The sequence below is a fragment of the Scyliorhinus canicula genome, chromosome 9 (genome assembly GCF_902713615.1).
Source record: "Scyliorhinus canicula chromosome 9, sScyCan1.1, whole genome shotgun sequence".
NCBI classification, from domain to species: Eukaryota; Metazoa; Chordata; class Chondrichthyes; order Carcharhiniformes; family Scyliorhinidae; genus Scyliorhinus; species Scyliorhinus canicula.
In genome coordinates, this window is record NC_052154.1 from 157,882,228 (window position 1) to 157,907,570 (window position 25,343).

The 25,343-nt window shown below is 51.6% G+C and overlaps 2 protein-coding genes across 2 annotated transcripts in view; one reads left to right on the forward strand and one right to left on the reverse strand.

Annotated features, from left to right (window-relative positions):
- The window catches only part of bet1l (Bet1 golgi vesicular membrane trafficking protein-like), a 54,497-nt gene extending 46,529 nt beyond the window's left edge, over positions 1 to 7,968 (reverse strand). Inside the window, exon 1 of the mRNA XM_038808023.1 lies at positions 7,862 to 7,968. Within this exon, the coding sequence (XP_038663951.1) occupies positions 7,862 to 7,913 (52 nt within the window). The 5' untranslated portion in view covers positions 7,914 to 7,968. The remainder of the gene's footprint in view (positions 1 to 7,861) is intronic.
- Positions 7,969 to 13,387: 5,419 nt separating this feature from the next.
- LOC119971827 (synembryn-A-like) overlaps positions 13,388 to 25,343 on the forward strand; it is a 48,957-nt gene continuing 37,001 nt past the window's right edge. The window contains exons 1-2 of the mRNA XM_038808024.1: positions 13,388 to 13,525; positions 23,334 to 23,381. Coding sequence (XP_038663952.1) covers positions 13,442 to 13,525; positions 23,334 to 23,381 — 132 coding nt within the window. The 5' untranslated portion in view covers positions 13,388 to 13,441. The remainder of the gene's footprint in view (positions 13,526 to 23,333; positions 23,382 to 25,343) is intronic.

Consider the following 25,343-nt stretch of genomic DNA (forward strand, 5'->3'; position numbering starts at 1 on the left):
CATATGTTTCAATCTATTGGTCTAATCAACCAAAGCCAGCTCCCCCCATACCTCTGTAATAGCTTTAAGATGGTTTTGTGAATGGTGTATGTCACTTTTACACACTATGGAATTCAATTGTTTAATGATCGCTATTTCCCCAGAAGATCTTTTACTACGAGTTTACTAATTAACGCTGCCTCATTGCACAATAAAAGATGCAAAATAGCTTTATCCCGAGTTAGACCAATATCATATTGCCTCAGGACACTGTCAGAAACGCATTCTACAAACTCTGCTTGCTCAGTCCATATGAAAAATTCAAGTCCTCCACAATTATTACATTACCATTGTTACAAGCTCCAATAACTTATCATTTAATTCTGCCCAATGGCATAACCGGAGGGACTGTCACATCGGAGGGGCCATTGCGAGGGAGCGCCATGCTGTCGTGAGGGAGCACTGTGCCATTGGAAGAGTTGTCATGAGGGAGCGCCGTATCATACTCTTTTAAGTGCTGTCTTTCACATGAGACATTAAACCAGGATCCTTTAAGATGGGTAAACGATCCCACAGCACTAGATGATGACTAAAGGGAGTTGTCATATGATCTGACACCATAGAATCCATACAATGCAGGTGGTGGCCATTTGGCCCATCAGGTCTGCACCGATCCTCCGAAAGACCATCCTCCCGAAGCCCAATCCTCCGCCCTATCCCCAGAACCCACCTAACCTTTGAACACCAAGGGGCAATTTAGCATGGCCAATTCACCTAACCTGCACATCTTTGGAATGAGGGAGGAAACCTGAGCACTGGGAGGAAAGCCACGTAGACACAGGGAGAATGTGCAAACTCCACACAAACAATCACCCAAGGTTTGAATGGAACCCAGGTACCTGGCGCAGTAGTGTATCCCACCGTGCCGCCCACTACTTATCCCTCAACAAACGTCACAAACAAATTATCTGGTCATTATTGCATTATTGTTTGCAAATCGTCTGCCATGTTTTCTACCTTTCAAAAGTGACAACATTTCAAAAGTACTTTCCTGGTTTGAAAGTGCTATGCAACCTCATAAACATGCTTTACTCAGAATGATGTTGAAACAAACTTTGTACAAACAGTAGCAATTAGTGTCTGAAAGAGCTGGAACTCTCCAAGGCTAGGCTGCCACGTTGACACAAGCACCACAATCAAGCCACACAGATAAACAGATCTACTCGTTATACCTTAACTGTATGCCCTGTGTCCAAAATCAATTCCTATTAAAAGCAAGGTTATTCTGCTCAGAAAAATAAAAGCAATGAATTTGAATTAAATAAAACAAACCAAGGTCATAGTAAGTGGTGTATTTCAAATTAGTTTGGATGCTGAGTGCAATGTAAATTATATAAATTGCTGAGGCAAGCATTGCAGGACTACTTTCTTTGTTTCCCACAAATCTTTTCTGTCACCCCAGTTTCTGCCTCCGAGCTCGCTCCAGCTGAACCTCCTGCTGCTAATAAGCGGGTGGTGTTTGAAGCGAGTAGAATAGTCTCAGATGTGGGAGGTCGGTACATTATGGTCAGTGGGAAACTGGAGGTGGTATTAGTAAATGTGTATGCGCCAAATTGGGATGATGTGGAGTTTCAAGAGGATGCTGGGGAAGATACCGGACCTGGACTTGCACAGGTTGGTCATGGGAGGGGACTTCACAGTTATTGACCCTGGCTTGGACCAGTCAAGCTCGAAAACAGGCAGGGTGCCAGCAATGGCAAAGGAACTAAAAGGGTTCATGGAGCAGATGGGGGGGGGTGGATCTATGGAGATTTGGGCAGCCGACGGTGAAGGAGTTCGCCTTCTACTCACACGTGCATAAAGTGTACTTCCGGATTGATTTCTTTATTTTGAGCATGGCCTGACTGGCAGGGGTGGTGGACATGGGGTACACGGCGATCACAATGTCAGACCATGCTCCGCACTGGATTGACCTAAAGACAGTAATCAGCGCCTGCATTCGAGGTTAGATGTTGCACTTTTGACTGACGAAGGGGTGTGTGAGCGGCTGAGGAAATGTATTCAGAACTACATGCAGGTCAACGACACGGGGGAAATTTCAGCAGCGGTGGTCTGGGAAGCACTGAAGGCGGAGGTCAGAGGGGAGCTGATCTCAATGCGGGCCCATAGGAAGAAGGCGGACAGGGCAGAGAGAGACCGACTGGTAAAGGAGATACTACAGATCGATAGGAGGTATGCGGAGACCCCAGAGGCAGGGCTTTTAAGGGAACGGCGGAGGCTACAGGTGGAGTTCGGCTTGTTAACCACAGGGAGGGCGATGGAGCAGCAGAGGAAGGCGAGGGGGGCGATTAATGAACATGGAGGGAAGGCCAGCAGAATGCTTGCACAGCAGCTTAGAAAGAGGGAGGTAGCCAGGGAGATAGGGAAAGTAAATGACGGAGATGGGAACCTGTTTGGAGATTCAGCACAGGTGAATAAGGCGTTTAGGGATTTCTACAGCAGGCTGTACAGGTCGGAACCCCCTACTGGGCTAGAGGGGATGAGGCACTTCTTGGAGGGGCTGAATTTCCCAAAGGTGGACGGGGAGCTGGTAGAAGAGCTGGGGGCCCCGATCGGGTTGGAAGAGGTAGTGGAGGGTCTGAAGGCCATGCAGTCGGACGGGTACCCACTGGAGTTTTATAAAAAGTTATCTGGGATATTGGGGTCGGTGTTGATGAGGTTGTTCAATGAGGCAAGGGAAAGAGGGGTGCTGCCCCCGACGATGTCACAGGCCACGATTTCGCTGATTCTGAAGCAGGACAAGAACCCAGAGCTGTGTGGGTCCTACAGGCCGATATCCCTGTTGAATGTGGATTTGGGGGTTTGTTAAGGGTAGGCAGTTGGTGGCCAATGTAAGAAGGTTGTTAAACGTCATCATGATGCCCCCGGGAGTAGGGAGGTTGAGGTAGTGATTGCAATGGATGCAGAAAAGGCTTTTGACTGGGTAGAATGGGATTATCTGTGGGAGGTACTGGGACGGTTCGGATTTGGGCAGGGCTTTATTGACTGGGTCAGGCTGCTGTACCAGACTCCTGTGGCAAGCGTACGGACGAATAGGACAACATCAGGCTATTTTAGACTGCACCGGGGGACAAGACAGGGATGCCCTCTCTCCCCACTGTTGTTCGGGCTAGCTGTAGAGCCGTTGGCAATTTCTCCGAGAGCCTCAAGGGGCTGGTCGGGGGGGGGGGGGGGGGGGGGGCACAGAGTCTCACTCTATGCAGACGACCTGCTTCTGTATGTATCGGACCCAACAGAGGGGATGGAAGAAATCATGAGAATTTTGCCAGTTTTCGGGGTATAAGCTAAATAGGGGGAAAAGTGAGATGTTCGCAATCCAGGTGAGGGGACAGGAGAGGCAATTGGGGGAGCTGCCGTTTAGATTAGTAGGGGGAAGCTTTAGGTTAGGTACCTAGGCATTCAAGTGGTGCGGGAATGGGACCGGCTGCATAAATTAAATCTGGCCCAACTAGTTGACCAAATGAAGGACGATTGTCGGAGATGGGTCACACTTCCAATGTCACTGGTGAGGAGGGTGCAGACGGTGAAGATGACGGTCCTCCCGAGATTCCTGTTTGTATTTCAGTGTCTCCACATCTTTATTCCGCGGTCCTTTTTTAAACAGGTCAACAAAGTGATCGCTGGCTTTGTTTGGGCGTGCAATGCCCTGCGAGTAAGGAAGATAATGCTTGAGCAGAGTCAGGGAGAGGGCGGGCTGGCGCTGCCAAATTTTAGTAACTATTACTGCCCGGCGAATATAGCCATGATCAGGCAGTGGGTGGTGGGGGAGGGGTCGACATGGAAGCATATGGAGGTGGCTTCATGCAAGGGCACCAGTCTGGGGATGTTGGTAACTGCATCTCTGCCGTTCCCACTGGCACGGTACTCCACCAGCCCCGTGATAGTGGCGGCCCCGAGAGTCTGGGGGCAATGGAAGAGACATGTGGGGAGCAGAGGGACCGTCGGTCTGGTCCCCAATCTGTAATAATCACCAGTTTGCCCCAGGAAGTATGGATGGGGTGTTCCAGATATGGCAGGGATTGAGAGGATGGGGGATATGTTTATAGAGGGGAGCTTTCCAAGTATGAGGGCGCTGGAGGAGAAGTTTGCATTGGCGAGGGGAAACAAATTCAGGTATCTGCAGATGCGGGACTTCCTATGTAAACGGGTGTCAACCTTCCCGCTCCTACCGCTAAGGGGGATACAGGACAGGGTGGTTTCCAGAGGGTGGGACATTAACCAGAAACTTATGGGGTCAGAGGAGACGCAGACCGAGGAGCTGAAGCGCAAGTGGGAGGAGGAACAGGGAGGAGAGAGAGAGGATGGTCTATGGGCGGACACGTTGAGTAGAGTCAACACGCCGGGAAAATGTGCCAGGCTCAGCCTGATACAATTCAAGGTCATTCATCGGGCTCACATGATAGTGGCCCGGATGAGCAGATTCTTTGGGGTGGAAGACAGGTGGGCAAAATGTGCGGGAGGATCAGCGAACCATGTCCACATGTTCTGGGCATGTCCAAAGCTTAGGGGATTTTGGCAGGGGTTTGCAGATGTCATGCCCACAGTGTTAAAAACAAGGTTTGCACTGAGTCCAGGGGTGGCAATTTTCAGGGTGCCGGAAGACCCAGGAATCCAGGAGGAGAAAGAGGCAGACGTTCTAGCCTTTGCTTCCCTAGTAGCCCGGAGACGGATACTATTAGCTTGGAGGGACTCAAAGCCCCTGAAGTCGGAGGCCTGGCTATCAGACATGGCTAGCTTTCTCTGTTTGGAGAAAATCAAGTTCGCCTTGAGAGGGTCACTGTTAGAGTTCACCGGAGGTGGCAACCGTTCATCGACTTCTTCGCAGAAAATTAATCGTCAGCAGAAGGGCCCGGGGCGGGGAGGGGGTTTAGTTTAGCTTAGAGTAGGGGGTTAATAAAGGTGGGACCTGTAAGGAAGGGAGACAGCTTTTGCACTGTGTTTATAGTTTCATGTACATTGTTTATTTTGTCGTTGTTACAATACCAAAACTACCTCAATAAAATATTTATTAAAAAAAAAGCAAAGCACACAGTGACCATAATAAAACAGCAAGACAAAAATAGAAACAATATGGACAGCAATAAAATGTAAAGGATCGATCACACTAATAGCTGTAGTGTACAGACCAGCTAATAGAAGCGAGGCTTTGGAAGAAATATGCAGACAAATTAGGGAATAGAGTAAAAACACAGAATAATAATCATGAGGGAATTTCAACTATCCTGATATTATGTGGACTGAAGAGATAGGTGAAGAGGATGAGGGAATGGCGTTCTTACAACGTGTATCGACTTCTTGCTGAACCGAAATGTAAAAAAAGACTTGCTGTTGCATCCAGTAATTCAGAGTGGGAGGACTTGTGGTGCAGTGGGTAGTATCCCTGCCTCTGAGGCAGAAGAATCGGGTTCAAGTTCCATTTCAAACTTTGATTGCATGGTGGTCCTGACGCCTCACAGCGCTTGGGACCTGAGTTTAATTCCAACCTTGGGTGACTGTGTTCGAGTTTGCACAGTCTCCCTGTGCCTGCATATGTTTCCTCTGTTTGCTCCGGTTTCCTCCCACTGTCCAAAGATGTGCAGCTTAGGTGGGGTTATGGGAAAAGGGCGGAGAAATGGGCCTACGTAGGGTACACTTTCAGAGGGTACTCTTTCAGAGGGTCGGTGCAGACTAGAAGGGCCAAATAGCCTCCTTCTGTACTGTAAGGATTCTATGCGTTTGTGATGCTCAATCTGTTTGGCAGCATTAACTTGCAGGTCTTTCCACTACGTTGATGGCGAGCATTAAAAGAGTCCTTGAGTCAGCCACAACCTGCAGAAGGCAACACAAATCACTACTTCATTTTACCAAGTGTAACCATGGACCAACACATGGACGTCTAAGTGGTAGAGGAATAAAAGTATCTGGAATGCACTAATCACTGAATGTTGTTCCACAAGTGAACAAGGTCATAAAAAAGTAAACCTGGCACAGGGTTTTATTTCTAGAGGGTTAGAATTTAAAAGGAGGGAAGTTACAGCATTTTAAATCTGGACTGAACCTTAGTTTGATCACATGCAGAACTCCAGAGTCTTGGTTACCATACTAACATCTTCTCTACTGACTAGTGTAGCATGGTGGCACAGTGGTTAGCACTGTGGCTTTACAGTACCAGACCCCCAGGTTCAATTCCCAGCTGGGTCACTATCTGTGCGGAGTCTGCATGTTCTCCGTGTGTCTGCCGGGGTTTCCTCCGGGTGCTCCGGTTTCCTCCCGCTAGTCTTGAAAGACATACTGTTAGGTAATTTGGACATTCTCAATTCTCCCTCTGTGTACCCTGTTTTAGGCCAGGGTTTAAGAGAACGCCAAAGTGTATCACGGAGTTCACCTGACCCCCAAATTTTACTAGATTGTGGTATGGGGAGCACACGGCCACTCTGCAGGTGTGGTACAGCAGAAATGTAAAAGTATTTTTTAAAGCAAAACGATGTTTATTCTATGAACTCAAGTTAACCTTTTTAAAACAGTGAACATCTTAGCAACTATTAATTCAAATACAACCTCCCAAAGAATACAACAGTAAGTAATTCTTACTTTCCTTTTAACATCCATAAGACTTAAAACAAAACCATTCTACAAAACCACATCAGGTTAAAGTCACTACTAAGAACATTTATAATTCTGAATTCACCAAATGATCAAGAGACAGTCTTTTCATGGCAGAGAGAACAGCAGTATAGCTGCTTTGTCTGGCTTCAGCTCCAACACTTAAAGCAGAACCAAAAAAACACAGACACACCCAAGCTTTTCTCAAAGTGAAACTAAAAAACAGAGCCAGAGCTCAGCTCCACCCACACTCTAACATCACTGCAGTAACATGAGCAGCCAAACATTTCTTAAAGCGACATTCTCATGACAACCCGAACAGGCACTGGAATGTGCCAACTGGGGGCTTTTCACAGTAACGTCATTGCAACGTAAGCCTACTGGCGACAATAAAGATTATTATTGTTACTACACTCCGTATGCTCACCTGATGCCTTTGTATTTATATTGTGCATTTATGCATGCCCGATCTTTTTTCATGTATGGAACAATCTGTCTGGACTGTATGCAGAACAATACTTTTAACTGTACCTCAGTACACGTGACAATAAATCAAATTCAAATTATAGAAGGGCTATACTGGCAAAACACTGGAAAAAGTGCACAGAAGATTCACAAGGATAATTATGAAGAAGCAAATTAACAAACCAAGTCTCTTTTTGCTTGAGAAAAGGCTCGAGGGGGTGACCTAACAGAGGCTTTAAAAATGATAGAAAGTTTTAGAAGAGAGGATGGAAAGAAAATGATTCCTCTTATGGAGAGAAGCCTAATTGGAGACCATAAATATACAATAGTCACCAAGAAACCCAATAGGGAATTCAGAAGAAATTTGTTTCCTCAATGAGTGACGAGAATGTGGAACTCTTTACCACAGGAAATAGTTGAAAGAATATAGGAGAAACCAGGCAAACACATGAGGAAAAATGAAATAGATGGTAAGATTTATTTAAAAGTCTCCAGTACAGCATAAACATTGACGTGGGCTGACTATGTCATCAATATTCCAGCTGGGGCAGAGACAGTGATTTTTAAGGTTAATTTAATACGGTGGTGAAAGGGTTTAAAAGACTTTCTCATCCTGTCCGGTTGGAATATTCAGTATCCGGGACTCTCTCTAATCATCCAACCCAGCGCTTGGACAATAAACACCAACCAGCCTTCATCATCGGATTACAGTCAGTCCTGGGCCCTCTCCCCGGGACCGGCTACTTTCCCCTCTCCCCGGAGCTCACGCTCTCACCTCGGTTTCTCTCCGCCATGTCCGCGCCCGCTGGATCCTGGGAAGGCCGCATGCAGGGGAGGCGTGGCTTCCTACCAATCAATCTATGGAGGCGTGGCTTCCTACCAATCAATCCATGGAGGAGCTTCCTGTCAATCAAACCATGGAGGAGGGGCTTCCTGCCAATCAAACCATGGAGGAGCTTCCTGTCAATCAAACCATGAAGGAGGGGCTTCCTGTCAATCAAACCATGGAGGAGGGGTGTCCTGCCAATCAAACCATGGAGGAGGGGCTTCCTGCTGATCAAACCATGGAGGAGGGGCTTCCTGCCAATCAAACCATGAAGCAGGGGCTTCCTGCCAATCAAACCATGGAGGAGGGGTTTTCTGTCAATCAAACCATGGAGGAGGAGCTTCCTGTCAGTCAAACTGTGGAGGAGGGGCTCCCATCAAACTTACCATGGAGGAGGAGCTTCCTGTCAATCAAACTGTGGAGGAGGGGCTCCTATCAAACGAACCATGGAGGAAGGGCTTCCTGTCAATCAAACTGTGGAGGTGGGGCCTCCTGCCATTCAACTGTGGAGCAGGAACATCCTGGTTCAGGGAAAGGCGGTGTGGTCAGGGAAAGGGGGTGGTCAAGGAAAGGCGGTGTAGTCAGGGAAAGGAGAGGTGTCAGGGAAAGGGGGTGGTCAAGGAAAGAGGGGGTGGTCACGGAAAGGGGGTGTGGTCAGGGAAAGGGGGGGGTGTCAGGGAAAGGGGGTGGCCAAGGAAAGACGGGGTGGTCAGGGAAAGGGGTGTCAGGGAAAAGGGGCGGGTGTTAGGGAAAGGGGGCGGGTGTCAGGGAAAGGGGAGAAGGTGTCAGGGAAAGGGGGCGGGTGTCAGGGAAAGGGGGTGGGTGTCAGGGAAAGGGGGAGGGTGTCAGGTACAGGGGGCGGGTGTCAGGGAAAGGGGGTGGGTGTCAGGGAAAGGGGACGGGTGTCAGTGAAAGGGGGCGGGTGTCAGTGAAAGGGGGCGGGTGACAGGGAAAGGGGAGGGTGTCAGTGAAAGGGGGCTGGTGTCAGGGAAAGGGAGCAGGGAGAGGGAAGGGGGCGGGGTTAGGGAAAGAGAGGTCAGGGAAAGGGGGGATCAGAGATGGGGTGTCAAGGAAAGGTGGTTCAGGGAAAGGAGGGGTCAGGGAAATAATATTAATCTTTATTAGTGTCAGAAGAAAAGCCCCATGTCGCCACATTCCAGTGCCAGGGTGCACAGAAAGAGAATTCAGAATGCCCAATTCCTTTTTTTTCCAAAAATATTTTATTAAGGCATCTATAATTTTAACAATTTTAAACATCAAATTTCAACACAAACAAAAACACAATAATGTACCCAACATACCCCCTCAGCACAAACCACAGCCAACATGGCTTACGCAAACAGTGCCACTTTCCCCAAACACCTCCAATACCTCACCTTCCCCTTCTTCCCCCCATCCCTCATGACAGCTTAATTGTTCTCAGAGAAGTTGATGAACAGCTGCCACCTCCGAGCAAACCCCTGCAATGAACCCCTCAAGGCAAATTTAATTTTTCTGAGTCTGAGAAACGCCGCCGTGTCGCTAACCCACACCCCCAACTTCGGGGGCTCCGAGTCCCTCCACCCTAGTAAGATCCGTCTCCGGGCCACCAGGGAGGCAAAGGCCAGGACATTGGCCTCTCTCACCCCCTGGGCTCCCAAGTCTTCTGACACCGAAGACCGCCACCTCTGCATTCAGAACCACCCTCATTGAGCTCTGGAAGCAGAACGAACCCTTTGAATAAAGAGCTTGTGTTAACTGTAAGTCTTCAGTCTTCATTCAGACTGAGAGAATAACATACCTTTCAACATCAGTCCCAATGTCCTGAGAACTTCTTTTTTAAAAATATTTTTATTCTCCTGCTTTTTAACATTTTCTCCCAAATTTACACCCAACAATAAGCAATAATCAGTAACGAATGTAACGTCAATCTCCATTTCAATAACAACAATCCCACCCTCCCACCAAACCCCAGACATTAGGCTGCATGTCAACATAAACAAATGACAAAAAGGAATCAGGAATCACACCCTGAGAACTTTGTATAGAATTCCACCTGTCTGGGCATTTCCTGATTGCATCGCCTCCAACTCCTCTAATACTTCTACAATGCAATAACCCTCCACTAACTCCTCATCAACCTTCGGGAACTCCAACCCTCCCAGAAACCTCCTCATCCCCTCTTCCTTGGCTGGGGATTCCGACTTATACAATTTACCATAGAACTCCCTAAACATCCCATTCACCCCCACTGGGTCCAAGACCGTGCTCCCTCCCGTGTCATTCACTTTCCCAATTTCTCTCACTGCCTCCTGCTTCCTCAACTAGTGCGCTAACATCCTGCTCGCCTTCTCCCACAGGTATACTCATATACCGCCCCTCTCACTATTCGCAGCTGCCTTACCATGGTTACCAACCCAAATTCCATTTGCAGCCTCTGGTGTTCCTTCAGCAGCCCTTCCTCCGTTGTCTCTGTGTATCTTCGGTCCACCTGCAGGATCTCCCCAACAAGCCTTTCTATCTCCACCCGCTGTGCCTTTTCCCTGTGCCCCCCCCCCCCCCACCTCCGCTGATCAACCATAGCCCCTCTTGGGCCGGCCTCCGGCCCATGCCCCGCACCTCCCCAGGCCCACCCTCAGGTGCCCACCGTCATCGATCCTCCTCCCCTTACATTTTAAAAGCCCTACCCCTGTCAGCAGTACCTCCCCCCCCCTCAGAGCCCCCAGCAACAACCCTACTCCTATCTCTCACTGACCTTCCACTCACCCCCCATTGCGCTTCTGTGAACTAGCCCACCTATGACGCCTAGCATCCAACCCCCGCTGATTGCCCTCCCCCCCACCCCCTGCTCAAACATTAGTGCAAACAAACCAAAAACAACCCCTCCCCAAACACAAACTCAGAGACCAAACCCCCATCCCCTGACAAGGAACAAAAACAAACCTGAAGCCTAAAAAGAAAGAAATGGCCCCGAACATAAGTTCAACGTCCACCTTCTCCTGCCAGTCCATTGTCTCTGACAAATTCTACCGCCTCATCTGCCAATCCAAAGTACAATTCCCGGCCTTCGTAGGTCACTCACAGACATGCTGGGTACAATAGTCCGAACTTCATCCCCTTCTTGCAGAGGGCTGACTTGGCCTTGTTGAAACTCGCCCTCTTCTTGGCCAACTCTGCACCCAGGTCCTGGTACACTCGAATTTCACTGCCCACAGGTGCAGCCTGGGGTCTGAGGTCTGCCTGGCCACCTCATAATCTGCTCCATGTCCAAGAACCGGTGAAGCCGCACCACCATTGTCCTCAGCGCTTGCTCCCCTGGGTTTCCTCATTAGCGCTCTGTGTGCTCGATCCACATCCAACGGCTGTGCAAATGCGCCCTCTACGAGCAATTTCTCCAGCATCCTTCCCACTTATGTACCAGCATCGGCTCCTTCACTCCCCTCCGGCAGGCCCACTATCCTTATATTCTGCCTGCGTGACTGATTCTCTAGGTCCTCGATCTTCTTCAGGAGCCGCGCTTCTACTGATCGCGCATCAGCCCCATCTCCTGTGTCATCGGGGCAAACTGCTCCTCGTGATCCCCACCACCTCCTCCATCTTCTGGATCGCCTGACCCTTGGCCGCCAGCCTCATCTCAACGCAGTCAACCACCTCCTTAATCGAATTCACTGCCCGGGTCAGGTTCTCCAGACTCTCCTGTTGCTGGGTGAACTTCTCATTCAAGAAGCTCACCAGCTGCTCTGTCGACCACTGAGCCGACAGGGCTGCTCCGTGCCCCTCGGCCATCTCCACGTGAATCGCAGGCACCACACCAGCTCCAAACAACTGATTCCCTCTTTTTTGATCGGTTCTGGCCCTCAGCTCCATACACCAGAGGGTAAATATTTTCCTCTCGCTCTCCTGCACCTATATTCCGCCTCATATCCACTTGTCAACCGGGGAAAAGGTCCGAAAAAACCACCATGAACGGGAGCCACCAAATGAGCGACCACTCACTCCTTGGTCGCCTCCGGAAGTCAGAATGGCCAATTCACCTAACAATCACATCTTTCAGGACTTGTGGGAGGAAACCAATGCACCCGGAGGAAACCCACGTAGACAAAGGAGAATGTGCAGACTCCGCACAGACAGTAAACCAAGACGGGAATTAAACCCAGGTCCCTGGTGCTGTGAAGCAACAGTTCTAACCACTGTGCTACCAGGCCACACCAGGGGATCATATAAAGGGGAGGTCAGGAAAAAGGGGGGGGGAAGGGGTGGTCAAGGAAGAGTGGGGTCAGGGAAAGGGGGGTCAGGGAAAGGAGGCAAGGTGGGTCAGGGAAAGGGGGGTATCAGCCAGACAGCAGGCAGGGGCAGATTTTCAGGAATGTTTGGATTTGGATCTATTTATTGTCACATGTACTGAGGTACAGTGAAAAGTATTCTTCAGCAGCTCAAACAGATAATTTAGTATGTGAAAATAAAATTCGTAATAGGGCAACACAAGGAACACAATGTAACTACAAAACACCGGCATCTGATGAAGCATACAGGGGTGTAATGTTAATGAGGTCACTCCATAAGAGGGTCATTTAGGAGTCTGGTAACAGCGGGGAAAAAGCTGTTTTTGAGTCTGTTCGTGCATGTTCTCAGACTTCTGTATCTCCTGCCCGATGGAAGAAGTTGGAAGAGAGAGTAAGCTGGGTGGGAGGGGTCTTTGATTATGCTGCCCGCTTTCCCCAGGCAACGGAAAGTGTAGATGGAGTCAATGGATGGGAGGCAGGTTTGTGAGATGGACTGGGCTGTGTTCATGTCTCTGAAGTTCCTTGCAGTCCTGGGTCGAGCAGTTGCCACACCAGGCTGTGATGCAGCCCGATAGGATGCTTTCTATGGCGCATCTGTAAAAGTTGGTAAGGGTTAATGTGGACATGCTGAATTTCCTTAGTTTCCTGAGGAGGTACAGGCGCTGTTGTGTTTTTTTGTTGGTAACGTCGACGTGGGTGGACCAGGACAGATTGTTGGAATTTGAAACCGTCAACCATCTCCACCTTGGCCACGTTGATGCTGACAGGGGTGTGGACAGTACTTTGCAGAGCTCAGGGGTGGGGCGGCGGGGGTGGGGCGGTGGTGCTGAGGGGAGGGGCTGGGGGAGGGGCCGTGGGGCGGGGCTGGTGGGGGGGCCTGGGCGCGGGGCTCGGGGGCGGGTGAGTGGAGATGGGGGTGGGGTTGTGGGGTTGGGGTGGGGCCGTGGGCGGGGCTGGGGGTGGGGCGATGGGCTCGGGGCGGGGGCGTGGGGGGCGGGGCCGCGGGACTGGGGGCGAGGCCTCGGGCTCGGGACGGGGCCGCGGGCGGGGCTGGGGCCGCGGGGGGCGGGGCCGTGGGTGGGGCTCGCGGGGCTGGGGGCGGGGTCCGCGGGGCTCGGGGGCGGGGTCCGCGGGGCTCGGGGGCGGGGTCCGCGGGGCTCGGGGGCGGGGTCCGCGGGGCTCGGGGGCGGGGTCCGCGGGGCTCGGGGGCGGGGCCGCTTGCTCGCTCCGCTCCGCGCTGGGCTCTGCTGCTCTGGACCGGGCGGGGATGGAGCTGAGCCGGGTTATCGAACGGCTGCAGAGCGAGGACCAGGACTCGGTACTCGCCGTGTTGCAGCTTCACAACGCGGAGGTGAGTGTCAACTGAGCGGCGGGGAGAGGGAGAGGCTCCAGGATCGCCCGGGCGGGGAAACCTCTCTGCAGGATGACACCGGGAGCATCCCGGAGCCCAGAGATACCGGGGCCGGCTGCACGGACAGACCGACAGGAGGAATTGCAGCCTTGACCCCAAGGTCCGGCCCTGCCACCTTCCCAGGATTTATCACCAATACAAACCTGCCAATACTGCCAGCCCGGCCCGTCACCACCAAGCCCCATCCCGCCTGGGTCACATCCCTGTCTGTCGGGGGATCGGGGTGGGGTGGTCCAAGTGGGCTTGGGTCCAGGTTCCAGGCTGGCCTGGAGGAGATGTTGGTAGTCTGGGGTGTGTGTTGGGGTGATCTGCCCCAGCAGGGTGTTGGGGTGATCTGCCCCAGCGGGGTGTTGGGGTGATCTGCCCCAGCGGGGTGTTGGGGTGATCTGCCCCAGCGGGGTGTTGGGGAGGGTCCGACCCAGCAGGATGTTGGGGTGATCTGCCCCAGCAGGGTGTTGGGGTGATCTGCCCCAGCAGGGTGTTGGGGTGTCTGCCCCAGCGAGGTGTTGGGGAGGATCCGACCCAGCAGGGTGTTGGGGAGGGTCCGACCAAGCGGGGTGTTGGGTGGTCTGCTCCGGCTGGGTGTTTGGTGGGGGGGGGGGGCTCTGTCCTGGCTGGGTGTTGCAGTGGTCTGTCCGCCCCGGCTGGGTGTTGGGGTGGTCTGCCCACCCTGGCTGGGTGTTGGGTGGTCTGCTCCGGCTGGGTGTTGGGTGGTCTGCTCCGGCTGCGTGTTTGGTGGGGTTGGGTTGGGGTTGGGGGGGGGGTGCTCTGTCCTGGCTGGGTGTTGGGGTGCTCTGTCCTGGCTGGGTGTTGGGATGGTCTGCCCGCCCCGGCTGGGTGTTGGGGTGGTCTACCCGCCCCGGCTGGGTGTTGGGGTGGTCTGCCCGCCCCGGCTGGGTGTTGGGGTGGTCTGCCCGCCCCGGCTGGGTGTTGGGGTGGTCTGCCCGCCCCGGCTGGGTGTTTTGGGAGGTCTGACCCGTCTGGGTGTTGGGGAGGGTCTGCCCCAGCTGGGTGTTGGGTGGTCTACCCGCCCCGGCTGGGTGTTGGGGTGGTCTGCCCGCCCCGGCTGGGTGTTGGGGTGGTCTGCCCACCCCGGCTGGGTGTTGGGGGAGGGTCTGCCCCAGCTGGGTGTTGCGGTGGTCTGCCCTCCCCGGCTGGGTGTATGGGGAGTGTCTGCCCAGCTGGGTGTTAGGGGAGGGTCTGACCCGGCTGGGTGTTGGGGGAGGGTCTGCCCCGGCTGGGTGTTGGGGGAGGGTCTGCCCCGGCTGGGTGTTGGGGGAGGGTCTGTCCCGGCTGGGTGTTGGGGGAGGGTCTGCCCCGGCTGGGTGTTAAGGAGGGTCTGACCTGGCTGGTGTTGTGGGGGTGGAGTGGAGGGCAGTGGGGAGGGATGACATGCTGGGTGTTGGAGGGGAGGGGTGACACGGCTTGATGTTGGGGGGGTGACATGGCTGGGTGTTGGAGGGGAGGAGTGACATGGCTGAGTGTTGGAGGGGTGACACGGCTGGGTGTTGGAGGGGAAGGGATAGGGGTGACACGGTTGGGTGTTGTGAGGGTGACATGGCTGGGTGTTGGAGGGGAAGGGTTAGGGTGACACGGTTGGGTGTTGGAGGGGAGGGGTGACATGGCTGGGTGTTGGGGGGGAAGAGTTGGGGTGACACGGTTGGGTGTTGGAGGGGAGGGGTGACATGGCTGGGTGTTGGGGGGGTGACACGGCTGGGTGTTGGAGGGGAGGGGTGACATGGTTGGGTGTCGGAGGGGTGACACGGCTGGGTGTTGGAGGGGAAGGGGTAGGGGTGACACGGTTGGGTGTTGGGGGGGGTGACACGGCTGGGTGTTGGAGGGGAAGGGGTAGGGGTGACGGTTGGGTGTTGGGGGGGTGACACAGCTGGGTGTTGGAGGGGAGGGGGAGGGGTGACACGGCTGGGTGTTGGAGGGGTGACACGGCTGGGTGTTGGAGGGGAAGGGGTAGGGGTGACACGGTTGGGTGTTGGGGGGGGTGACACAGCTGGGTGTTGGAGGGGAGGGGAGGGGTGACACGGCTGGGTGTTGGAGGGGTGACACGGCTGGGTGTTGGAGGGGAAGGGGTAGGGGTGACACGGTTGGGTGTTGGGGGGGTGACACGGCTGGGTGTTGGAGGGGAAGGGGTAGGGGTGACACGGTTGGGTGTTGGGGGGGTGACACGGCTGGGTGTTGGAGGGGAAGGGGTGACACGGTTGGGTGTTGGGGGGGTGACACGGCTGGGTGTTGGAGGGGAAGGGGTAGGGGTGACACGGTTGGGTGTTGGGGGGGTGACACAGCTGGGTGTTGGAGGGGAGGGGGAGGGGGTGACATGGCTGGGTGTTGGAGGGGAAGGGGTAGGGGTGACACGGTTGGGTGTTGGGGGGGTGACACGGCTGGGTGTTGGAGGGGTGGAAGGGAGGGGAAGGGGTGACACGGCTGGGTATATCTATTGTCCTTTTTGGTTTCTGACACTGACATCTAAAACTTTATCATTCTGGCTCCTGATGGATCAAGGCTGGACGTGGAGGCTGCTTTCACAGTGTCTTGAGTGCCTGATGTGGCAGCTTCCTATGGATTACAGCTGTACTGTGAAAGGCTCAGGCAGCTGGGTAATATCTAGGAGTTTGGTGCTCTGAGAGTGATGCCTGGCGCTCTGGGGTCCCAGCGTATGATGGAGGGGAGCTGCTGTCTGTGATGCCAGTTTAGTTCAGGGTGGAGCCCCTGGGAATGTGTGGGTGAGTCTGGGGGGTGGATCACTGATTATTGTAGCCTATTTGCGCACATGCTGAAGCTTCACTCTCGTCTTTGGATTTGTATTAGAAGTGACGGTGAGTGGAATATTTGGGCAGAGTTGCACCTATGGGATTGAAACATGAAATTAATTTTAGCTGTTTCTGTGATCTCACTTTTGTTTTCCTCCAAACTTCCAGCTGCTCGCACAGTTATTCATTGTATGAACTTCAGTCGATAGCAACATTTCACACACCATTAAATTTCCAACCCAAAACAGAACTACAATCACAAAATCAATCGAAAAGTGCATTTATCTCCCTGTTGTCATGGGGATGGAGGGAGGAGGGTAGAGAGGTTTGGGTGAAGATTGGGAGTGTGTGTGTAAAGGGGTGGGGGGACAGATTGGTATGGAGATTCTGAGGTAGTTTAGTGGAGGGGGGTACTGTAGTTGGTGTATAGGGACAATAGTGGGGGGGGGGGGGGGGGCTATGGAATTTTTAGTCCTTTTCATATACCTGGTTTAACTGTTGAAGGGATCTGCTCTGTCCAGCGCCTCGTTCCATGGCCTGGCAATAAATATAGTTCTGCAGAGTTTTCCGCAGGTGAGGGTCAGCGGACCATCTAAGAACTGCTGGTTGATATGTGGTGGAGGACAGATGTGGCTACGATGAAGTCTAACATGAAAGTACCCTCCTGGGAAGACACACAGCACCCCCCCCCCCCCCCCCCCCCCCAATCTGCTGATTCAAAATTCTAATTTTCAAACCCCTTCCATAGCCTCGTCCTTCCCGAGCTCTGTGATACCCTCTAGACTCTCAACCCTCTGAGATCTTTGCTGTCCTCTAATTCTGGCTTTTTGCACATCCCTGATTTTAATTGCTCCACTATTGATGGCTGTGCCTTCAGCTGCCACAACCGAGACTTTGGAATCCCTTCTGTCAATTTCTCTACCAGTCTCTCTTCCCTTCTGGAATGACCCTGATGATGGGCTGAATGGCCGCCTCCCCTGCTCTCATGACTCCTCCTTTAAGACTTTCCTTAAGTCCACCTTTCCAACCGGCATTTAGTCATCGGTCCTAATCGCTCCCCTGCTGCTTGGTGTCAATTTTTAGTTGATAATACTTCTGTGAAGCACCTTGGGACATTTTACTAAATTAAAGTTGCCATGGAAATGTTTTTGCTCAGTACTGGGGAGTGGGTGCTTGGCTTTCAATTGTTTTCCGGGGGTCTGAAATGGAGAGCTGAATCTGCAGATCCGTATCAGACACCAGGGAGTGGCCTAGTCCCTCCAGTGTGTAAAGCACTCCGGCCTCAGTGCTGTCATTCTCAGTTATGGGAAGGTTTCTTTTTTATTCAAATCATTTTTTCAGGATGTGGGTTTCACTGGCTAGGTCAGCATTTGTTGCCCATCCCTAATTGCCCTTGAGGTACAGGTAAAGCTACACGGCACCAGTCTTGCTGAACCCCATGAACACTCCGTTGGGTGATTGAGTGTCTTTGTGGAGCCGCGTGGGTGTCAGGAGAGTTAGCACAGAAATATATTTTTCTAATTTTCCACAATCTTGAATCCGGGAAGGATGAAAATAAAGAAGCACAGCACTAACAGACGCAAAAACAAATGCAAAACTTTAAAAAAAAAAAAATTTAGAATACCCAATTCATTTTTTCCAATTAAGGGGCAATTTAGCGTGGCCACTCCACCTACCCTGCACATCTTTTGGGTTGTGGGGGTGAAACCCACGCAAACACGGGGAGAATGTGCAAACTCCACACGGACAGTGATCCAGAGCCGGGATCGAACCTGGGACCTCGGTGCCTTGAGGCCGCAGTGCTAACCCACTGCGCCACCTTGCTGCCCTTACAAATCCGAACCTGATCATTGGAGGGTGCAATGAGCCTTTGCAGCCCCGTGAACCATCCTGGAATCCTTATATCCATTAAAGGCTTCAAATGCAAGTTGTGTTTTTATCCATCAATGTTAAGGATGTGAGGGCAGCACGGTGGCCTAGTGGTTAGCACAACCGCCTCACGGCGCTGAGGTCCCAGGTTCGATCCCGGCTCTGGGTCACTGTCCGTGTGGAGTTTGCACATTCACCCCGTGTCTGCGTGGGTTTCGCCCCCACAACCCAAAAATGTGCAGAGTAGGTGGATTGGCCATGCTAAATTGCCCCTTAAAAAAAAAAGAAAAAATAATTGGGTAATCTAATGTTAAGGATGTGGGCATTGCTGACAATGCTGGCATTTATTGTCCAACCTTAGTTGCCCCGATAAGATGGCAGTGAGCTCGCCTTTTTGAACCATTGGTTCCTTGCTCAGCCACTTCAGAGATCAGCGAGGAGTAACCCCCAATTTATGGCGGGCCGGTGCTCTCATGGAGGCCCAGACTGGGTAAGGATGGCAGGTTTCCTTCCCTAAGGGGCATTAGTGAATCAGATGGGTTTTATGATAAACTGACAGCTACATCGTTACTTGGGCCAGCTTATTTTGGGGTGAAGAGGGTTGTGGTTGACGTGATTCACTCTTCAAAAATTTACCACTTTAGTTCTGAATTTTATAACCCGAAAGGAAAAAATTGCAGATGGAAATTGGAGACAGGGGAGGGGGCAGGAATGGCAAATTACTGCAGACGCTGGAGTTCTGAAATAAAAACAAAGTGCTGGAGAAGCTCAGCAAGTCTGGCAGCACCTTTGGAGAAAGTAAACAGAGCTAACATTTCAAATTCTAATGACGCCTAGAGCTAAAGGGAGGGAGACGTGATGGAGTTTATACAAAAACAAATTACTGCGGATGCTGGAAATCGGAACCAAAAACAGAAAATGCTGAAAAATCTCAGTAGGTCTGACAGCATCTGTGGGGAGAGAACGGAGCTAACATTTTGAGCCTGGATGGCTCTTGTCGTCAGAGCTGCTGTTGTTGTGATGGGCCTTCTACTGTTTTAAGGGGGGTGGAGCAAAAGTCAGAGACAAGGTGGGAGCTCAGGAGAGATCTGACAAAGACGTCATGGAACACAAGACAAAGGGAGTGTGAACAAAAACAAAGGAGTGTGATAGAGTGGAGATCAGGAGCAATTAAATGTTGAAAGGTTACACGCTACGAAAAGCAAAGAGAGTGGCAATGGGTAATGGGCGGCACGATGGCACAGTGGCTAGCTCTACTTCCTCACAGCGCAAAGGACCCGGGTTCAATTCCGGCCTCAGGTCACTGTCTGTGTGAGTTTGCACTTTCTCCCCGTGCCTGTGTGGGTTTCCTCCGGATGCTCTGGTTTCCTCCCACAGTCCAAAGATGTGCAGATTAGGTGGATTTGTCATGCCTTAGTGCCCAAAAGGTTAGCTGGGGTCATTGGGTTACAGGGATAGGGTGGAGGCATGAACTTAAAAAGGATGCTCTTTCTGAGGATGGTGCAGACCCGATTGGCTGAATGGCCTCCTTCTGCACGGTACATTCTCTGTATAGAAAAACAAAAAATATGTGAATGGCTGGCATTCTTTCTTTCTTCGTTCTGATGATGGGTCATCGTGACATGAAATGTTGACTCTGTCTCCACAGATGCTGCCTGACCTCCTGAGCTGTCCACCATTTTTTGTTTTTATTTCTAACCCAGCTGTCAGTAAATTGGGAAATGTTCTGTCGTGTTCCAGCTCCGAACGTTACCCAGTCCTCCAGCAGAGAAACTCTTTAATTGTATCTACGAGGATACAATTCAGAGGGTTGTGGATCTTTGGAATTCTCTATCACACAGAGCTATGGACGCTCAGTCATTGAGTATATTCAGTCAACATATTTTTGCTACTCAGGCAATCGAGGGAAATAGGGACAGTGCGGAAAAGAGTAGCTGAGGTACAAGATTGGCTTTGATTTTCTAAAGGTTCATTTATGGGATGCATGCATCGCTGGCTAGGCCCGCATGTATTGCCCATCCCACTTGCCCTTCAGAAGGTGGTGCTGAACTGCCTCCTTGACCCTTGCAGCCCCTGAGGTGTAGGTATACCCACAGTGCTGTTAGGGCGGCAGTTCCTTTGGGCGACACGGCGGCGCAGTGGTTAGCACTGCTGCCTAAGGGCGCCGAGGACCCGGTTTAGATCCCGCCAACGGGTCACTGTCCGTGTGGAGTTTGCACATTCTCCCGGTGTCTGCGTGGGTCTCACCCCACAGCCGAAGAAATGTGCAGGGTAGGTGGATAGGCCAGGCTAAAATGCCCCTTAATTGGAAAAATAAAAAGAATTGTGCACTCGAAATTTATGTTTTTAGAAAAAAGGGAGTTCCAGGATTTTGACCCAGCAACAGTGAAGGAATGGCAATGTATTTCCAAGTCAGGGTGGTGAGTGACTTGGAGGGGAACCTCCAGCTGGTGGGGTCCTTCTAGATGGTAGTGGTAATGGGTTTGGAAGGTGGTGCATGAGGAACCGTGGCGAGTTACTACAGTGCATCTTGTAGATGATACACACGGCTGCCACTGTTCGTCGGTGGTGGAGGGATTGAATACTTCTGGAAGGGGTAGCAATCAAGTGGGCTGCTTTGTCCTGGATGGTGTCGAGCTTCTTTAGTGTTGTTGGAGCTGCACTCTTCCAGGCAAATGGAGAGTAGTCCGTTACACTCCTGACTTGTGCCTTGTCGATGATGGACACGCTTTGAGGGTGGTCAGAAGGTGAGTTACTCACCGTAGGATTCCTAGTCTTTGATGTGCTCTGGAGCCATAGTATTAATATGACTAGTCCAGTTCAGTTCTGATCAATGGTATCTCCCAGGATTTTGATTGTGGGGGATTCAGCGATGGTAATGTCATTGAATGTTAATGGCGATGATTAGATCCTCCCTTATAGGAGATTGTCATTGCCTGGCTCTTGTGTGGCGCAAATGTAACTTGCCACTTGTCAGCCAAAGCCTGGATATTGTGCAGGTCTTGCTGCATTTGGACATGGACTGCTTCATTATCTGAGGAGTCACGAATGCTGCAGAACACTGTGCAGTTATCTGCAAACATGCCGACTTCTGACCTTATGTTGGAAGGAAGGTCATTGATGGAAGCAGCTGAAGACGGTTGGGACTTGGACACTCCCCTGAGGAATTTCCACAGTGATGTCCTGAAGCGGAGATGATTGACCTCCAACTACCACAACCATCTATCTTCCTTTGTACCAGATACCAGCCAGCGGAGAGTTTTCACCCTGATTCCCATTGACTCCAGTTTTGCTGGGGCTTCTTGAATTCAAGGGCAGTCACTCTCACCTCACCTCCGGCGTTCAGCTCCTTTGTCCATGTTTGAACCAAGGCTGTAGAGGTCAGGAGCTGAGTGACCCTGGCAGAACCTAAATTGAGCGTCAGTGAGTAGGCTATTGTGGAGTGCAGCACTTTTATCACTTTGCTGATGATGAAGGGTAGACTGATAGGGTGATTGTTGGCCAGGCTGGATTTGTCCTGTTTCTTGTGTACAGGACACACAGTGGCAAATTTCCACATGCCAGTGTAGTAGCTGTATTGGAACAGTTTGGCTAGGGGTGAACAAGTTCTGAGCACAAGTTCAGTACTATTGCCGGAATATTGCCACGGCCCATAGCCGTTGTAGTATCCAGTGTGTTCAGCCGTTTCTTGATATCACATGGAGTGAATCGTATTGGCTGAAGACTGACATCTGTGATGCTGGGGACCTCTGGAGGAGACCAAGATGGATCATCCACTCGGCACTTCTGGCTGAAGATTGTTGTGAATGCTTCATTTTTCACCGATGTGCTGGGTTCCTCCATCATTGAGGATGGGGATATTTGTGGAACCTCCTCCTCCAGTGAGTTGTTTAATAGTCCACCATCATTCATGGCCGGATGTGGCAGGACTGCAGATCTTAGATCTAAGCAATTATGTGGAATTGGGGCGGCAGGTGGCACAGTGGTTAGCACTGTTGTCTCACAGTGCCAAGAACCCGGGTTTAATTCCGACCTGAGGTGACTGTGTGGAGCTTGTATTTTCTCCCCGTGTCTGCGTGAGTTTCCCCCGGGTCCTCCGGTTTCCTCCCACAGTCCAAAGATGTGCGAGGTAGGTGGTTTGGTCATGCTAAATTGCCCCTTAGGGTAGAGTTGCAGGAATAGAGCAGCGAATTGGGCCTAAGGAGGGTGGTCTTTCGAAGGGTTGGTGCGGACTCGATGGGCAGAATGGCACCCTTCTGCACTGTAGGATTCTATGAATCACTTAGCTCTGTCTATTACTTGCTGCTTATGCTGTTTGGCACACAAGCAATCATGTGTTGTAGCTTCACCATGGTTGACACCTGGGTTTTAGTTATGCCTTGTGTGCTCATGGCATGCTCTCCCCATTGAACCAGGGTTGATCCCCTGGCTTGGTGGTAATGGCAGAGTGGGGGATATGCTGGGCCATGAGGTTGCAGATTGTGGTTGAATACAATTCTGCTGCTGCTGATGGTCCACAGCACCATGGATGCCCAGTCTTGAGTTGCGAGATCTGTTCAAAGTTTTCCCCATTTAGCATGGCGGAGTGCAACACAACGGCTGAACAGGCATGAGGGGCCGAATGGTTTCCTCCTAATTCCCCCCCTTATGTTCTTATTTGCCCCCTCCCCAAACCCCTACAGGATGTTGAAGGTAGTGATGCGATGGTATGGTTTTGAATGTCAAAGTGGGGTGAGACCCTCTCTTGTTTGAGGTGGTCATTGCCTGGTGTGAATGTTACGCACCCATCATCCCAAGCTTGACCGCCGTCTAGGTTAACTTTGTTCCTCACAATCTATGGGTAGGAAGCCCAGTTACTTCACTTGCATTGACCTTTATTGCAAACTGAATCATTTCATAACAGTGATTAAACTGCCCGATAAAAATCATCAGTACCAACTGAAAATGAACAAGATACTGAGTGGTTTGTGAACCAGGCCAACCGGAGCTGCAATCTTCTCAGCGCTGTAAGCTGTACATTGATTTCTGTTTAACATTTATTCCGATTTTTGTGGAAATAATCACAAGGAATTGATTCTGCTTCATTGCAATTTCTGTTCCCCATCTTTCTCTTTCAGAATTCCCAACGTTTCCTGTTCGACGTGGAGGATAGAGAGTTAAGACAGGTAAGGTGTTGAAAGGAGCGATGGTATTGGGTGGTGGGATGGGTGGGAGGGCAAAGGGGCAGGACAGGCAGATGCACAGGGGAATGCAGAGAGACGGGGGTAGGAAGGGGGCAGAGGGACAAGTGTACAACGAGATGGGGACAGGGTCACGAGGTGGCAGAGGGCTGAGGAAGACGTGGTGGATGCGGAATTTTGTTCAATTAGATTGTCAGGATTACTGCATCAGTTCAGAAAAAAATATCGTAAGTCATTGCGAGGCCCATGTGGAGTTGTTTCAAAGATGATGAACAGCTTTTATTGAAGTTCATAATCCACAGGATCCCAAAGCAAATTAAAGATAAACACAGACAGCTTCACCCTCCAGGGTTCACCATGGGTGCTTCATTAATATTTCAATATCCTTTACTGCAAAACTCTGGTTCGGGGAGTTTGTTCTCAATAGATGCAACAAGGATATATTTAATATGTAGTCATTTTCACATTTTGTCCTACATTTCCCCATCAGCAGAGACACAATAAATCTCCACTTCTGCCCCTTTGAACAGAGAAATTTTTTTTTTTGCAGTGGCCTTTTGTCCCTTCCAGGGAATAGTGAGATTAACATGAAGATGTTTAATTTATTCCCAGCCTGATATTATCATAGAATTTACAGTGCAGAAGGAGGCCATTCAGCCCATCGAGACTGCACCGGCTCTTGGAATCAGCACCCTACACCTCCTCCCTATCCCCATAACCCAGTAACCCCACCCAACACGAAGGGCAATTTTGGACACTAAGGGCAATTTATCATGGCCAATCCACCTAATCTGCACATCTTTGGACTGTGGGAGGAAACCGGAGCACCCGGAGGAAACCCACGCGCACACGGGGAGGATGTGCAGACTCCGCACAGACAGTGACCCAAGCCGGGAATCGAACCTGGGACCCTGGAGCCGTGAAGCATTTGTGCTAACCGCTGTGCTACCGTGCTGCCTGATAACTGTGAGAGTGTTGGGGGCATGATCAGGGAAAGTGGTTTGAAGCAGGGCATGTGCCAGCGACAACATCACTGGCAAGAGGAGGTTTGTCAATCGTCAGTTCAACCCAGCTTGCCAATTCAACTAACGCAGTTAGTCAGGAATCCTTGTAGAATCCAGCCCCAGTTCTATCAACACTTAGTGTTTACAGCATCCTGGGCATCAGCATTTTACTTTCACCTGGTTACACTGTGGTTTGCAGCATGATGACTTGCTCTCCAAAACAAATTCACCCAGCCAGGATCATCCTTCAAATAAAATTAATCAAACCATAAGCAGAAAGGATTGGGTGTGGGGAGAGATTTCTCGATATTTCCTGTTTAAAATATTAAAAGAGAAATACGAGAGAAGAGAATAAAAAGCAGACAAGTAATTGTCATGATACTGGCTGTGAATGGTGACAGCTTCCCTGCACAACACGGCCCTTCTCCACTGTCACCCCTTATCCTCAGCCCCAGCTATCCGCTACATAACCCCCCACCCCCATCGAGCCACCCACATCCAGCCACCCTCTCCCCACCCCCATCGAGTCGCCCACTCCCCACTCTCATCGAGCCACCCTCCCCCCACCTCCATCCCCATCGAGCCACCCGCTCCCCACCGCCATCCAGCCACCCTCTCCCCACCCCCATCCAGGCTCCCTCTCCCCACCCTCATCGAGCCACCCTCTCCCCAACCCAATCCATCCACCTCTCCCCACCCCCATCCAGCCACCCACTCCCCACCCCCATCCAGCCACCCACTCCCCACCCACATCCAACCACCCTCTCCCACCCCCGTCCAGCCCCCCTCTCCCCCCCCCATCCATCCGCCCTCTCCCCACCCCCATCCATCCGCCCTCTCCCACCCCCATCCATCCGCCCTCTCCCCACCCCTATCCATCCACCCTCTCCCACCCCCATCCAGCCCCCCTCTCCCCCCATCCAGCCACCCTCTCCCCATCCCC